This window comes from Paroedura picta, chromosome 8, assembly GCF_049243985.1.
Source record: "Paroedura picta isolate Pp20150507F chromosome 8, Ppicta_v3.0, whole genome shotgun sequence".
NCBI lineage: Eukaryota > Metazoa > Chordata > Lepidosauria > Squamata > Gekkonidae > Paroedura > Paroedura picta.
Window position 1 is genome coordinate 4982037 of NC_135376.1, and position 14372 is coordinate 4996408.

Here is a 14372-nt window from a genome sequence, read left to right on the forward strand (position 1 = left end):
TGGAGCCCATCAAGACCGAGAAGAGGGATGGATCAAGACAACTGGGGTCATGCAAGGAACAGAAATGTTAAACGTTACACTATTGTATTATGGTTAGATGTGGTTTTATGTATTGTTTGCCAAGACTGCTTGTTGGAAGAGTGGAAGAGTCCCATTTTTCAGGCCCTGTGGAACTTTGTTAGCTCAGATCTCTACTGGCAACTCATTCCACCAAGCAGAAACCAAGGTCAAGGAGGCCCTTGCTCTGGTTGAGGCCAGTCGTGCTTCCCTCGGGCCAGGGATTGCAAACAGGATGGTGTTCACAGAGCACAGAGCTCTTTGGAGGCCGTACTAGGCTTCATACTGAACATTATTTATAGGTAAAGTGTGAGCAGTCAATTAACATACAGCCGGGGAGAGGCAAGGAATAAATCTAATAAACCACCAAACACATAAATAAACAAACAAACCCTGGGGTTTCATGATGGCTTTGGAAGGGTTTCCCCGATGGGTGGGGGCTTATTACGTTTTTATATATTTTAAAAATGTCTTAAACATTTATCAGGCGATATGACCCTATATGGCCATGTTCACATTAATAGTTTGGATGAAGGGATAGGGCGGATCCTTATTAAATTTGCAGATGATACTAAACTGGGAAGGGTAGCAAACACACCAGAAGACAGAATTAGGAGACAGGATGATCTTGATTGGCTGGAAAACTGGGCTAAGACGAATGAAAAGAATTATAATAATCAAAAATGTAAAGTTCTGCATTTAGGTAGGATAAATCAAATGCATCACTATAGGATGGGTGAGAATTGGCTTGGCAGCAGTACATCTGAAAAGAATCTGGGGGTCTTAGTAGACCAGACACTGAGCATGAGTCCGGAGTGTGACTTGGTAGCTAAAATGGCAAACAAGATTTTGGTATGTTTTGACCTTGCAGATCTCCTCTCATCGCTTCATATTTCTTTTCATAGCTAATACATGCTGCTGCATGGCCCAGATAAGTCTCCCTTTATGTTTTGGGATGCAGATCCAAGCATAAAGCTCAACGTAGATTCCAGTTTCTTGAATGTATGATTTAGACTGGGTTCACCGATTAATTTCAATTACTGTTTTCCTCAGCGAAAGTCCACAAGGAGATTGAAGATGTTTTGGGTTCTGCACAATCCTTCAGCTACCAAGATCGGAAGAAATTGCCCTACACTAATGCTGTCATTCATGAGATCCAGCGCTTCCAGTATATCTTCTTTGTGGGGGTCCCCAGGCAATGTACAAAGGAAGTGAAATTACATGGTTTTCACATTCCAAAGGTACAGGGGATCCTTATGGTTACAATTCTGGATTTTAAGAGCAGTCTCTATAATAGGTAGCACTTTCTAAGATGTATATATGTTTAGAAACTTCCTGTGTAGCAGTTTTTGAAGGCTACAGCCTTGACTTGGTTCCCAGAAATGATATCAAATAATACAGGGATTATTGTGTCAACCAGAAGCTTAGATGCCCCATCTATGCTGACCTATCGTGTGGCAGTGATTCCTGATTGTTTTTAAAAACTATTCAACAGTCAAATGACCATCAGTACCCAAAGCATTCAGTAATGAGTTCAGTAGGGCATGCAAGACGGAGATGTTCCACCAGGCTATGGTTGAGGCCGGAGTTAACATCAAGAACAAGTTGACCTCTCTGCCCGAAAGTCCACTCATAGGCAGCCCTGGGAGGGTTTCCTGAATGGGTAAGAGTTAATTAATTTTTATGTATTTTTAAAAATTTGTTAGACAATTAGCAGTGATATGGCCATATATGGTCATATTGACCCCCCACCCCCCCAAATGGCCTGAAAGGGAGGGGACCCAAGTGGGCTTGTACACAGCTCTGCTTCCCAACCATATTCTGCAGGATCGCCTCACTTCTGGGATTCCTTGAAAACTGAAGAAGGTTTCAGGGGTTTCACAAGGGTCAAAAAGTTGAGAAAGGCTGTCTTCAGTGCTCCATATGCCTCCTAAGGCAGACATGCATTAGAAGATAAGGCAATGGGGTTTTCTAATTGAACTAGCCGAATTTTAGATGAGACTTTAGATTTAGACTTGTCTCTTTCCTTTGAAATGTAGCCTGGGTGTAAACTGCACGGAGCTTTTATTCCAACCCCAGATCGATTCTGTCCCTGCCCTCTACACAGAATGCGATTTCCGTTTGGATTTGGGGCGATTTAAAATTTCCTTCTGCAGCAAGAAGGATTGATCCGGAGTGACCCTACCTTTATTATGCGATATCTTGGAGTGCTTTTAATGCTCAATATTTTTCAAATCCGGATTGGAAAAGCAAGCTCCGTGGTAGCGAACCTCTGATAGGTCACACCTGGTCATGTGACAAGCTTGCCTTAAAGGAGAAGCCCCTAATTTTTCTCTACTTCTGTCGGTCCTGGATTTTTCCTCCCTCCTCTGCCTTTTTCGATCCTCTCCCCCCCCCCTCCAAGAAAAGAAAGAGGCTCCCTGCTTGGCTCCTCTCCCCCCCCCCCCTTCAAGAAAAGAAAGAAAGAGGCTTGGCTTCCTCCCCCCTTCTGAACTACCCTAACCACGTGCAGAAGACTTTCCTGTTTCAATGGGGAGGGGGGGGAAAGAGGAAGACCCGAGTTCAAAGCGATCTGAATTCAACAGGATTGACAATGGAATAAAGAAAGAAAATGCAGACTCTGCCCAGGATTTACATAAATCTTATTAGTTATTTATTTTAGATACTGATCCTCTAGACCAGCCTTTTATTGTGTGGAGGAATTTGCCAGGAATTGAGAGGGCCGGATGCCATGATCTTCGTTTTCTTGATGTTAAGTTTCAAGCCAACTTTTGTACTCTCCTCCTTCACCCGCATCAACAGGCTCTTTAGTTCCTCTTCACTTTTTGCCATTAGAGTGGTATCATCTGCATATCTGAGGTTGTTGATATTTCTCCCTGAAATCTTGATCCCAATTTGTGACTCCTCTAATCCCGCCTTTCTCACGATGTGCTCTGCATACAAGTTAAATAGGCAAAGCGACAGTATACAGCCTTGCCGAACTCCTTTCTCAATTTTGAACCAATCAGTGAATCCATGTTCAGTTCTCACTGTTGCTTCTTGACCTGCATATAAGTTTCTCAAGAGACAAATAAGATGCTCTGGTATTCCCATCTCTTTAGGAACTTGCCACAATTTGTTGTGCTCCACACAATCAAAGACTTTAGCATAGTCAATGAAGCAGAAGTAGATGTTCTTCTGGAACTCCCTAGCTTTCTCCATGATCCAGCGTATGTTGGCAATTTGATCTCTAGTTCCTCTGCCTCTTCGAAATCCTGCCTGTACTTCTGGAAGTTCTCGGTCCACATATTGCTGGAGCTTAGTTTGTAAAATTTTGAGCATAACTTTGCTAGCATGAGAAATGAGTGCAATGGTGCGGTAGTTTGAACATTCTTTGGCATTGCCCTTCTTTGGGATTGGAATGTAAACTGACCTTTTCCAATCCTGTGGCCATTGTTGAGTTTTCCAAATTTGCTGGCATATTGAGTGTAGCACTTTTACTGCATCGTCTTTTAAGATTTTGAATAGTTCAACTGGAATGCTGTCCCCACCACTAACTTAATTGTTGCTCAGACTTCCTAAGGCCCATTTGACTTCACATTCCAGGATGTCTGGCTCCAGGTCAGTAACTACCCCATTGTGGTCATCAGGGATGTGAAGCTCGCTGTTGTATAGTTCTTCTGTATAATTTTGCCACCTTTTAAAAATCTCTTCTGCTTCTGTGAGGTCCCTACCATTTTGGTCCCTTATCATACCCATCTTTGCATGAAACGTTCTCTTCATATCTCCAATTTTCTTGAAAAGATCTCTGGTCTTCACCATTCTATTGTTTTCTTCTATTTGTTTGCACTGTTCATTTAAGAAGGCATTCTTATCTGTTCTAGCTTTTCTCTGGAATTCTGCATTCAGTTGAGTGTATCTTTCTCTTTCTCCCTTGCCTTTCACTTCCCTTCTCTCCTTAGCTATTTGTAAAGCTTCCTCAAACAGCCATTTTGATTTCTTGCATTTCTTTTTCTTTGGGATGGTTTTAGTTGCTACCTCTTGTACAGTGTTGCGAACCTCCTTCCATAGTTCTTCAGGCACTCTGTCTATCAGATGTAACTCCTTAAATCTATTTGTCACCTCTACTGTATATTCATCGGGGATATGATTTAGTTCATACCTGAGTGGCCTAGTGCTTTTCCCGACTTTCTTCAATTTAAGCCTAAATTTTGCAACAAGAAGCTGATGATCTGAAACACAATCAGCTCCTGGTCTTGTTTTTACTGACTGTATAGAACTTCTCCATCTTTGGCTGCAGAGCACATAGTCAATCTGATTTCTGGGTTGACCGTCTGGTGATGTCCATGTGTAGAGTCGGGTTATTGGAAAAGAGTGTTTGCTATGACCATTGTATTCTCCTGACAAAATTCTACCAGCCTGTGCCCTGCTTCATTTTGTACTCCAAGGCCAAACTTGCCTGTTATCCTGGTTGGCTTCCTACTTTAGCATTCCAATCCCCCATGACGATAAGCACATCATTTTTTGGAGATAGACACTTGCTCCTGAAGAGGAAAGCCATTGCAAGTCTAGACAGCATCCTAAAAAGCATAGACATCACCCTGCCAACAAAAGTGAGTTTAGTCAAGGCTATGGTCTTCCCAGTTGCAATGTATGGCTGCGAAAGTTGGACCATAAGGAAGGCTGAGCGTCAAAGAATTGAGGCTTTTGAACTCTGGTGCTGGAGAAGACTCTTGCGAGTCCCTTGGACTGCAAGGCGAACAAACCGGTCAGTCCTAGAGGAGATCAGCCCTGACGGCTCCTTAGAAGGCCAGATCCTGAAGAGGAAACTCAAATACTTTGGCCACCTCATGAGAAGGAAGGACTCCCTGGAGAAGAGCCTAATGCTGGGAGCGATTGAGGGCAAAAGAAGAAGGGGACGACAGAGAATGAGGCGGCTGGATGGAGTCCCTGAAGCAGTCGGTGCAAACCTAAATGGACTCTGGGGAATGGTAGAGGACAGGAAGGCCTGGAGGATCATTGTCCATGGGGTCGCGATGGGTCGGACACGACTTCGCACCTAACAACAACAAAAATCTAATACCACATCTAAAATGCTATGGCGGAAGTTACCACTAAAGTCCTACTCACTATCAAGGTGGGAAACAAAGGGGGTGGGGACACGCCGCTGGCAGGATGAATTAGTCTAAGACGGGGGTCAAGATCTTCCTTAGAGCGCTGGCCTCAACCATAGGCCTGGCGGAAGAGCTCCATCTTACAGGACCTGAGGCATGCCGAGAGGTCCTGCAGGGCCCGTAGCTCTTCTAGGAGCTCATTCCACCAGGCCGGGGCCAGGACCAAAAAGGCACTGGCTCTGATTGAGGCCAAGCACACTTCTTTTATTGTTGTTCAGACTTCCTAAGGCCCATTTGACTTCACATTCCAGGATGTCTAGCTCCAGATCAGGGACTACCCCATTGTGATTATCAGGGATGTTAAGCTCGCTCTTCTATAGTTTTTCTGTATAATTTTGCCATCTTTTAAATATCTCTTCTGCTTCTGTTAGGTCCCTACCATTTTGGTCCTTTATCATACCCATCTTTCCATGGAACGTTCATATCTCCAATTTTCTTGAAGAGATCTCTGGTACTCCCTATTCTATTGTCTTCTTCTATTTGTTTCCTAAAATGTCCATGTTCAGTCTTGTCATCTCTTGTTTGACCACGTCCAGCTTGCCTTGATTCATGGATCTGACATTCCAATATCCCAATAATTCCATCATTGCATTGGTGCCAGCAGTGTCCCTTCCCCTCCCATTCTTCTACCAGATGTCAGCCACACCACTGGGTATCAGCCACTGCCTAGATTGGCAAATATTAATACCGAGACAGTGCTTGTAAAAGATTAATATCCGTGTTCATATTTCATCCTTTCAGGGGACCATCATTTTTCCAGATATGCAATCTGTTCTTTTCGATCCTACACAATGGGAGACACCTGAAGCATTCAATCCAAATCACTTTTTGGACAAGGATGGAAGTTTTGTTAAAAGAGAAGCATTTCTTCCATTTGGTGCAGGTAAATGCAAAATACTGACCTAATTTGTGGTGGATAGCTATCTTCTAAGCTTCTTTGAAGGCCCAACTTCGGAAATGTTTGCTCTATGCACATAACATTAATAGAAATCACTACATTACCAAAAACTTAGTTACAATACGCAGTATGAGTTTTGATGCAGTGTGAGTTTTTGGAAGAAACCATTGAAAGGTAACTTGTATTAGATACAGGTTGAATAAAATGAGGAGGAACTCCTTTCATTTGTTTGTTTGTTTGTATGCTAGAGCAGAGGTCTCCAACCCCCGGTCCGCAGCCCGGTACCGGGCCGTTAAGGCCATGGTACCGGGCCGCCAGCGGCTGCGTCTACCTTCTCCTCCCCCCACAGCGAGGGAAGAGTTTTATGGGAAGAGTTGATTACAGCAGTGGTCCCTAACCCCCGGTCCGGGTACCAGTATCGGTCAGTAGATTAGTCGGTACCGGGCCGTGGCTCCTTCCCGTCCTCCTCCCTGGCTGCTGCCTTGAGGGTTGCCCTGCCATTCTGCTGTCAGCTCACCTTTGGTGCTCTTCAGCAGCTGCTGGCAGTTCCCCCCAGCAGGTGGCAGGAAATCAGGGGCACCAGCGAGAAAGCAAGTGGAGGAGGGGCTCAGGCAGCATTGATGTCCCTCAGCAAAAGACTACCCCCCCGGGCCTCAGGAAATTGTCAAGCGTTGACTGGTCCCTGGTGATAAAAAGGTTGGGGACCACTGGATTACAGGACTCAAACTATTTTATCAAGTTGGATGTGGAGTCATGCTAGAGGCTTAGGATCGTGCAGTCCGATTGCTGGCTACCCTACAGGCTCAGGAAGAGGCATTTCCCAGCCTGTTAAATGCAGCCTTTTTACCTGAGATGTTATTTCAACACATTCCAAGGTAGACAATATATTCTGGACAATACATGGGAATATATTACTCACTTGCAGCCTTCCCTTGTTTCCTTTGCAGGGGCCCGTGCCTGTCTGGGAGAGCAGCTGGCAAGGATCGAGCTCTTTATCTTCTTCACCAACCTGATGAGGACATTCTCCTTTACTCCACCTGAAGGAGTAAAAGAGCTCAGAGAAGAGCCTATCGTTAGGATATCTTTGGTTCCTCAACCTTATAAGCTCTGTGCTATACCCCACCGCAAAGCATAATAAACTAAACCAACTGGAGTAGCTTGTTCATTGCTGTCAATTCTGCCTTATTATTATTATTATTATTATTATTATTATTATTATTATTATTATTATTATTATTATTATTATTATTATTATTATGTTATTTTTTAAACTTATTACCCGCCACTCCCGAACCAGCTCATGGTGGGTCATAATCTGTCCATATAAAACACAGTAAAACCCCATTAAAACAAATGCAGACATACATATCCTGATCCAGGGATCCCCTTCCAAGGACTCATGGGAGAGAGGAAATCCCACATACACCCCAGCTGGCCTTCTCACAGACCATTTACGCATTGGAGGTTTCATGCCATGCTGTAGGCTGGAGTTTTAGTCATGACAGGTTGCCCTACCTCTTCCTGCACCCACGTGGGGGAGCATTTGAACCCGTGTACCTCATCCGCACCCGATTTGTGCTCCTGCATGGGAGCTGGGGTAGTGAAGTTCCCAGTGCAGAAACGGTCACACTGACTGTGATCTCCCTCCTTGCTGCCTCACACTTTCCCCATTACGCTGGCTCTGATCCCATTTTTCCACTAATACCTTTGCTAGTCTACATTCCCCTCCCCCCTTTCATTTTCTATTTCTGTTCCTCCCTTCTGGCCATCTCTTGTTGCACTTCCTCCCTGCATCGGCATTTCATGGCTACTTTTTCCCCATCTCTTTAGCCCATATAATCGTGCCTTTACTTCCCTATCCAATTCTCTCCCCTACAAAGCTCATCTGCTTCTGGTTGTAGTCAGGTTGCTACCATAACATCAGGCACCATTTTTTGTTGTGGTGGCAATTCGAGATACTATGTAAACATAAGGGGTTTTTTTTTGTGGTATCTGAGTCTATTCAGACATTGCTCTTGCTACCCAGTTAGCCTTAAAAACAGATTTTTTTTGTCTGTAGAGTTAGGGATTCTCCTTAGCTTGGGAAAGCCTTCATTTTAGCCACAGCTATATCCCAGTGCAGAGTTTTTGGTCATCACTTGTTATCAGATATAAGGCTCAATAGTACAAATTCACTTTGTCTCCACTCATTTGTAATTAGTACTTTCGGCTAGAAGCCAGGTGGTACTTGTCCTCTACATAATATGTGAAACACAGAACAGTGTTAAGAATGCACATCTCTGCTTTATATATTAAAAACTTTTCTTTTAAATTCTGTTTACGGAGCTCAAATATATAAAAGTACTTTAAAAACAATAAAAACAGCAAGGTGTGACACAAGTCGCACACATATAAGCTACTTCTGCCTTCATTTGCTTCACAAAAAATGCAAGAAGATCCCTGCTGAATCAGATTAATAGTCCATCTAGTCCAGCACCCTGTCTTACACAGTGGTCAACCAGCTCCTCTAGAGGGCCTTATGCAGAGGCCTTCATAAGGACACCAGGAGGTATTCTGCACGGAGCCAAATAAAACAGTTTAAAAAACAACTCAGTTTAGACCACTTTATTATATTACAATCGTTGTTCTGCATTGAATATAGTCTGTTGAAAAACTATGTTGCAATGCTCTCTGCATGAAACAATTCATAGCCCTGCCCCCTGCAGTTTTGCCAACTCCGCTTTGTTCTCTAATGCAGTCACTAATCTGCATAACTAAAGAGCTTCTCTGCATGGCTAATAGACGTCTCAGGCAGGCAGGAGAGAAATGAATCGGTGAAAAGCCTCTTTCAGAAACAACGCTTAAAAGACACTTAAAGCAATGAAGAGGCATGCAGAACAAAATCAGTTTTGCGGAGTAAATTCACTCTTCTGTGCAGAGATCAGAAAAACAACAATGTAGTTAGTGAGTTTTCATCAGCTTATCCATCATGCAGAAGAGGCCCAGGTCTAGGATGAGCCAAATGTTCTAAAGATAAATGAGCCACTGCAATTAGTTGAGTTCATGATGCACTGCTGCAGGGAACAGCACAGAGCTTAAGTGGGCGGGGAACACATGATGAGCCAACCCTAGGATCTGTGTTGAGTTCTTTCACTCCTTCTGGCAACTCATCAAGTTGGCAAAGAAGATGAACAGCTCAATCCTTGCCAGCTGCTCTCCCAGATAGAGACGGGCCCCTGCAAAAGAAACAAAGGAAGGTGACAAGTGAGGAATGTATTAACGTGTATTGTCTAGAATGGATCACCTCAGTCAACATCTTGAGCCAACACATCAAAAGCAGCTCCTCAGCAAATTGCGTTGCTACAATAGGAAATCCGAGGAAACCATGATAAAATCAAACAAGCTGCTAAACAAGAGAACTCTTGCCAAAAAATGTTGTGTTATGATTGTTAACTGATAGTTTTGACGTTCTATTGAAATTTGTATGATGTTATAGATTGTTATAATGTTCTATGTAAATTTATGCAATGTTCCATGTAAACCACCCAGAGCCGTAAATAATGGGTGGTATAAAAATCCAAATAAATAAATATAAACAAACAAACAAATAATACTCTCTAATTGTAGTGTAGTGACTAGCAGCTAGTTCAACTTCTTTTGATAATTCTTCTTGAGGCTCAGGTAGCTTTGTACACTGCTCTCCATTTGATCTTTCATTGTTTGAGATCTATCAACAACACCATCCTGAGCTGACTGCTTAATCACTGCACCTACAAAATGGGACTTGCCCAGTATAAATTAATTTTCTCAGTAAGGTTTTGAGGAAGCAGCTTTTAGTAGAATATAGTTTGCATGGGCAATAAAAAGGAAGAGATTGAGCTCCTCCTGCAGACAGAGAGATATGATTTAGTGGGCATTAGAGAGACTTGGTGGAATAATTCCTATGACGGAGATGCAAAAGTAGATGGTTAAAAAACCCGGAATAGGTCAAAGATGATGTGTAGTGGTGCTGTGTGTGTGGAGAGGGCTATCATGAAAGAAGTACCAGAGTAGGAAAGTGACTATCTGGTGGAAAGTATCTCAAGTGAGGAGAAGGGAGGAAAAATCAAATAGAGCTGATGGGATTGCTAAATCTTACAAGTCCTGAAAAACAGTTTCATGTTCCCAGTCCTCCCTTTTGGACTTCAAAAAGCTCCAGAATCTTTCCAGAGGTTAAAGGGTAAGATTATGAAATGGTTAGTAAAAATTAGTGTTTTAAACAGCTGGCAATTGTGTTGCAATTAATTAAATAGTCCAGTTTAAGTCCACCCTTGAGGTGATGCCCTCCAGCGTTTTTCATGGCAGACTCAATACGGGGTGGTTTGCCAGTGCCTTCCCCAGTCATTACCGTTTACCCCCCAGCAAGCTGGGTACTCATTTTGCCGACTTTGGAAGGATTTAAGGCTGAGTTGACCTTGATCTGGCTGCTGGGATCCAACTCCCAGCCTCATGGTCCTCTGACAGCATGTCGGCTGCCTTACCACCCTGCGCCACAAGAGGCTCATTATTATGACTATGACTAGAAAATGACTAGAAAAGAGCAATATCCTTGTTTGTATACATCCTGAAGCAACGGTTTCTTTTTTCCAGGGGACTGTTATTATAGTGGATCTACGTTCTGCTCTTCTTGATCCTAAGCAATGGGAAACACCAGAGGAACTCAATCCCGATCTCTTTTTGGACAAAGACGGTAGTTTTGTGGAAAGGGAAGCCTTTCTTCCGTTTGGCGCAGGTAAGTGCATAATGTGATTGACAGGATTCTCTGGAGGATTATATTCAGGAATCCTTTCTTCTAGTACAGAATGTTTTTAGGAATCACTAAACTACCAAAACTTTATGTCAAAGATTAGTTTGATGGTTTTGGGGTACAGATCAACCGAAAGGTAAAATCTGTTAAATGTAGCTAGCTTGGACATAACAAGGCACTTCTTTATTTTTGTATATTTCGCATGACATTCTAGAGGTCGTATCCTGAGCTCTTATCTTCCCATTTACAGCACTACAGCAGGGCAAATGCTGCATCTCAGGAAGAAATAGGACATTTAGATAGCTTTATCAGGAAGAGAGAAAGTTTGGCATTTGGTATGGAGGACTTATAGTTGCAGCAACACAAATCTTGGCCCATCAACTCATGGTCTGTAAACCAAAGACCAAAATAGATGGTCATCAAGATGATACATTCTAGACCGGGGTAGTCAAACTGCGGCCCTCCAGATGTCCATGGACTACAATTCCCAGGAGCCCTTGCCAGCATTCGCCAGTGAATGCTGGCAAGGGCTCCTGGGAATTTTAGTCCATGGACATCTGGAGGGCCGCTGTTTGACTACCCCTGTTCTAGACAATACATGCTAATAGCTCTCTCACATGTTGCCTTCCTTTGTTTCCTTTGCAGGGGCCCGTGCCTGTCTGGGAGAGCAGCTGGCAAGGATTGAGCTCTTCCTCTTCTTTGCCAACCTGCTGAGGGCATTCACTTTCCAGCTGCCAGAAGGAGTGAAAGAACTCAACACAGATCCTGTAGTTGGTGCATCATTAGCTCCCCGCCCCTATAAGCTCTGTAGTGTTCCCTGCAGCAGATCATCATAAACTACAGAATTAGAGAATTCCATTTCTCCTTCAAAACATTTGCTTCTTCCTACACCAGGGTTGATTCTGTACTTTGTTTTTTCTGTTGTGGACCTTGCTGAATTCAGATCGATTTGAATTCAGGTCTTCCTCTATCCCCCCCCCCCCACCAATTGAAACGAAAAGTGTTCTGCACTTGATTGGGGATAGAAAATATGAATAAATTCTCAATGCTTCCAACTGAAAGGGTTTTGTGCTTTCCTTCGATGCAATAGATAACAAGTGTGGAACTCCAGCAGTGTGCAATGATCCTATAAAATGTTCTTAACTTTTACTAAAGAGCGTCCGGGACTTACCTTGGTCACCACTGATGATGCGGTGGAAGGGCCGGGGAAGAAAGATGCTCCATCGTGAGCATGAGCTGGCTATCTAAGTGGGAGGTGGGGCACATGGCGTCTTTATAAGGCACCAGGTGCTCACAGCTCAGCCTCTTCCCACGGTAGCCAAGAGGGCAGGTACTCACCCCCCTCCCTCAGTTACTATCTGTGTTATGATGATTTTACTGGTTAAAGTTCATGGTAATTCTTATTTAGATTGGAGAGTTGTTGGGGTGGCAAGGGGAACAAGACTGTTTTTGGGAAGGAATCCAGAAAAAGTGACAAATGACTCCCCAGCTGACTTTGTGAGCAGGGCCAGCCCAGCTGGCAAGGCCCAGAAATGCTCACAGGACCAGGTGAACTGGACGGGTGGAGGCTTGCATACACCCCCCCTGAAGCACCCAGATTCACTACATCATGGGGTTACCCAGTGGCACGGGGACCTGTGGCCCATCACGGGACTGGGACAGGCTCCCCTAGGCACTGCTCGGGTTCCACACAAGGGTCAGATGACCCAAGAGGTTAACAGGCTCCCTCTTCCCTTGCTGGCCAACACATTGTTTTGTTGAAATAAAACTGTGGCCTGTTTTGCCAAACCATAATAATATTTGAGTGTCATCCTTCAGCCATATGCCGGCCTACAAGTCAGTTTAAATTCAGGAACGTGACTTCTTGAATGAGGGTAATGTAAATCAACCTACATGCTTCAGTCTTCTTTGCGCGGCTATGAACCGTAGGTATACAGAAGGATCTCTGTAGACCAATTAATCTCTGAAGTTAGAAATGCTTTTGAAGCTAATGGCAGGTTTGTGTTCACAACCAGACATACCATCCAATCTCAAACCATGCTTCGTATAAATAGAAGCGGTAGGTCATCCTGGGAGGAGATGGCGTTAAGGGATATGGGTCAGTCAGGTTCATCGTTGGGACCTGTACGACTCTGGCTGTCCACCCACTGGCTGCCCAATCAGATTACAACTCCCACCCGTAACAGTCTCCCCAATATTCTGCGACTTCTTTGCCGTCTCTGGCCCCTCAGACACCTTTCCTGAGGCGAGTGAGCTCCCAGGGGTGTCTGGGGGATCCCAGGCTTCGCCCTCCTAAGGCAATGGCTCCTGCCTACAGTGCTTTGGGAAGCCAGCCTGTGTCTTCATCGAGGGGGTGCACCGGCCCCAACACCACCCCAACTGCAACCTTGCCCGTCTTACGGACCCTGGGGAACACCAGCCACTAAGCTGTCCCTCCCACCCATCTGACATGGGGGCCGCCGGCATCTGCCTCAACGCCGCCTCCCGCCAGTTCTGAGGCATGCCTGAAAGCTCAGGAAAGCCCAACGGCCCCGGCCTAAGCTGCAAACAGAGGGGAGGGGCATGAGGGAACGCCAGGCAAAGGGGAAGGCTCTCTAGGATAGGGTTGTGCAATTCAGCTGCCCAAGCAGAATGCACTGCGGGGTGGGGGGGAGGGGTGGCACCAATGCTGGCGCACCAGTCGGTGCATGCATGCAGGTGTAGAGCTCCGCTAGCGGCACCACCCCTCCCCTCCATGCTGCAGCGCTGGCTGCTTTGGGCTCGAACGGCAGCTTTGGCAGCTGAAGTGCATCACTACTAGGATTACAGCTCCGGACTACAGAGATCAGTTCCTCTAGAGAAATTGGATGCTTTGAAGGGAGAGCTCTCTGGTACTGTAATTGAGGATGACAATCACCAGGTGGGACATGGGGATCCCCTAGAATTACAGCTCCAGACTAAAAAGATAAGTTCCCCTAGAGAGAAAAGGATGGGGGGGGGGAAATGGTGGGTTAACCAGTTCAATTTTGTGTGAGCTCCCAATCCAAGCTGGGGCCAAACGCGTTCCAACCAGTAAAAACTGGCGAGGCATGTGAACCTCACTGAATTCTCTCCATAAGGGCTCCTGCAGGTCTTGGATCTCAAAGAGGCTCACTGCTGATCCATGGAGGGAAATTCCCAGATTCCAAGCCACCTATGCTCGGGGCCTTGAACTTACCTCCACCATAATTTCTCCCTTGTCTTTTTCTCCTTCTTTTCCCTGACTTGTGAATGGATTTCACCATTCCTCCGGACTTCCACTATCAACCAGCAGCTCACATCACTCTTTGCTTGCTCTCCGGCCCAGGTTCCAGCTCAAGGAGAATGTGAGTAAAACTTCAGACTTTGGATTCCCCCACTCTCCCCCCTCTGCCTCTTTTGCTCCGGTGGCAGTAGAGAAGCAACTGTGCAAACAGAGAGGCTTCCCCGCCAGTGCTTTCTCTTAGTGATGCTGGACCAGTCAAAGTCTTTTTTTTAAATA

The 14372-nt window shown here is 44.9% G+C and overlaps 1 protein-coding gene across 1 annotated transcript in view; it reads left to right on the plus strand.

Moving 5' to 3' along the window:
• Nucleotides 1-11709, plus strand: part of LOC143842878 (cytochrome P450 2J2-like) — a 28512-nt gene extending 16803 nt beyond the window's left edge. The window contains exons 7-9 of the mRNA XM_077348167.1: nucleotides 1111-1298; nucleotides 5952-6093; nucleotides 11519-11709. Coding sequence (XP_077204282.1) covers nucleotides 1111-1298; nucleotides 5952-6093; nucleotides 11519-11709 — 521 coding nt within the window. The remainder of the gene's footprint in view (nucleotides 1-1110; nucleotides 1299-5951; nucleotides 6094-11518) is intronic.
• Nucleotides 11710-14372: the final 2663 nt, after the last annotated feature.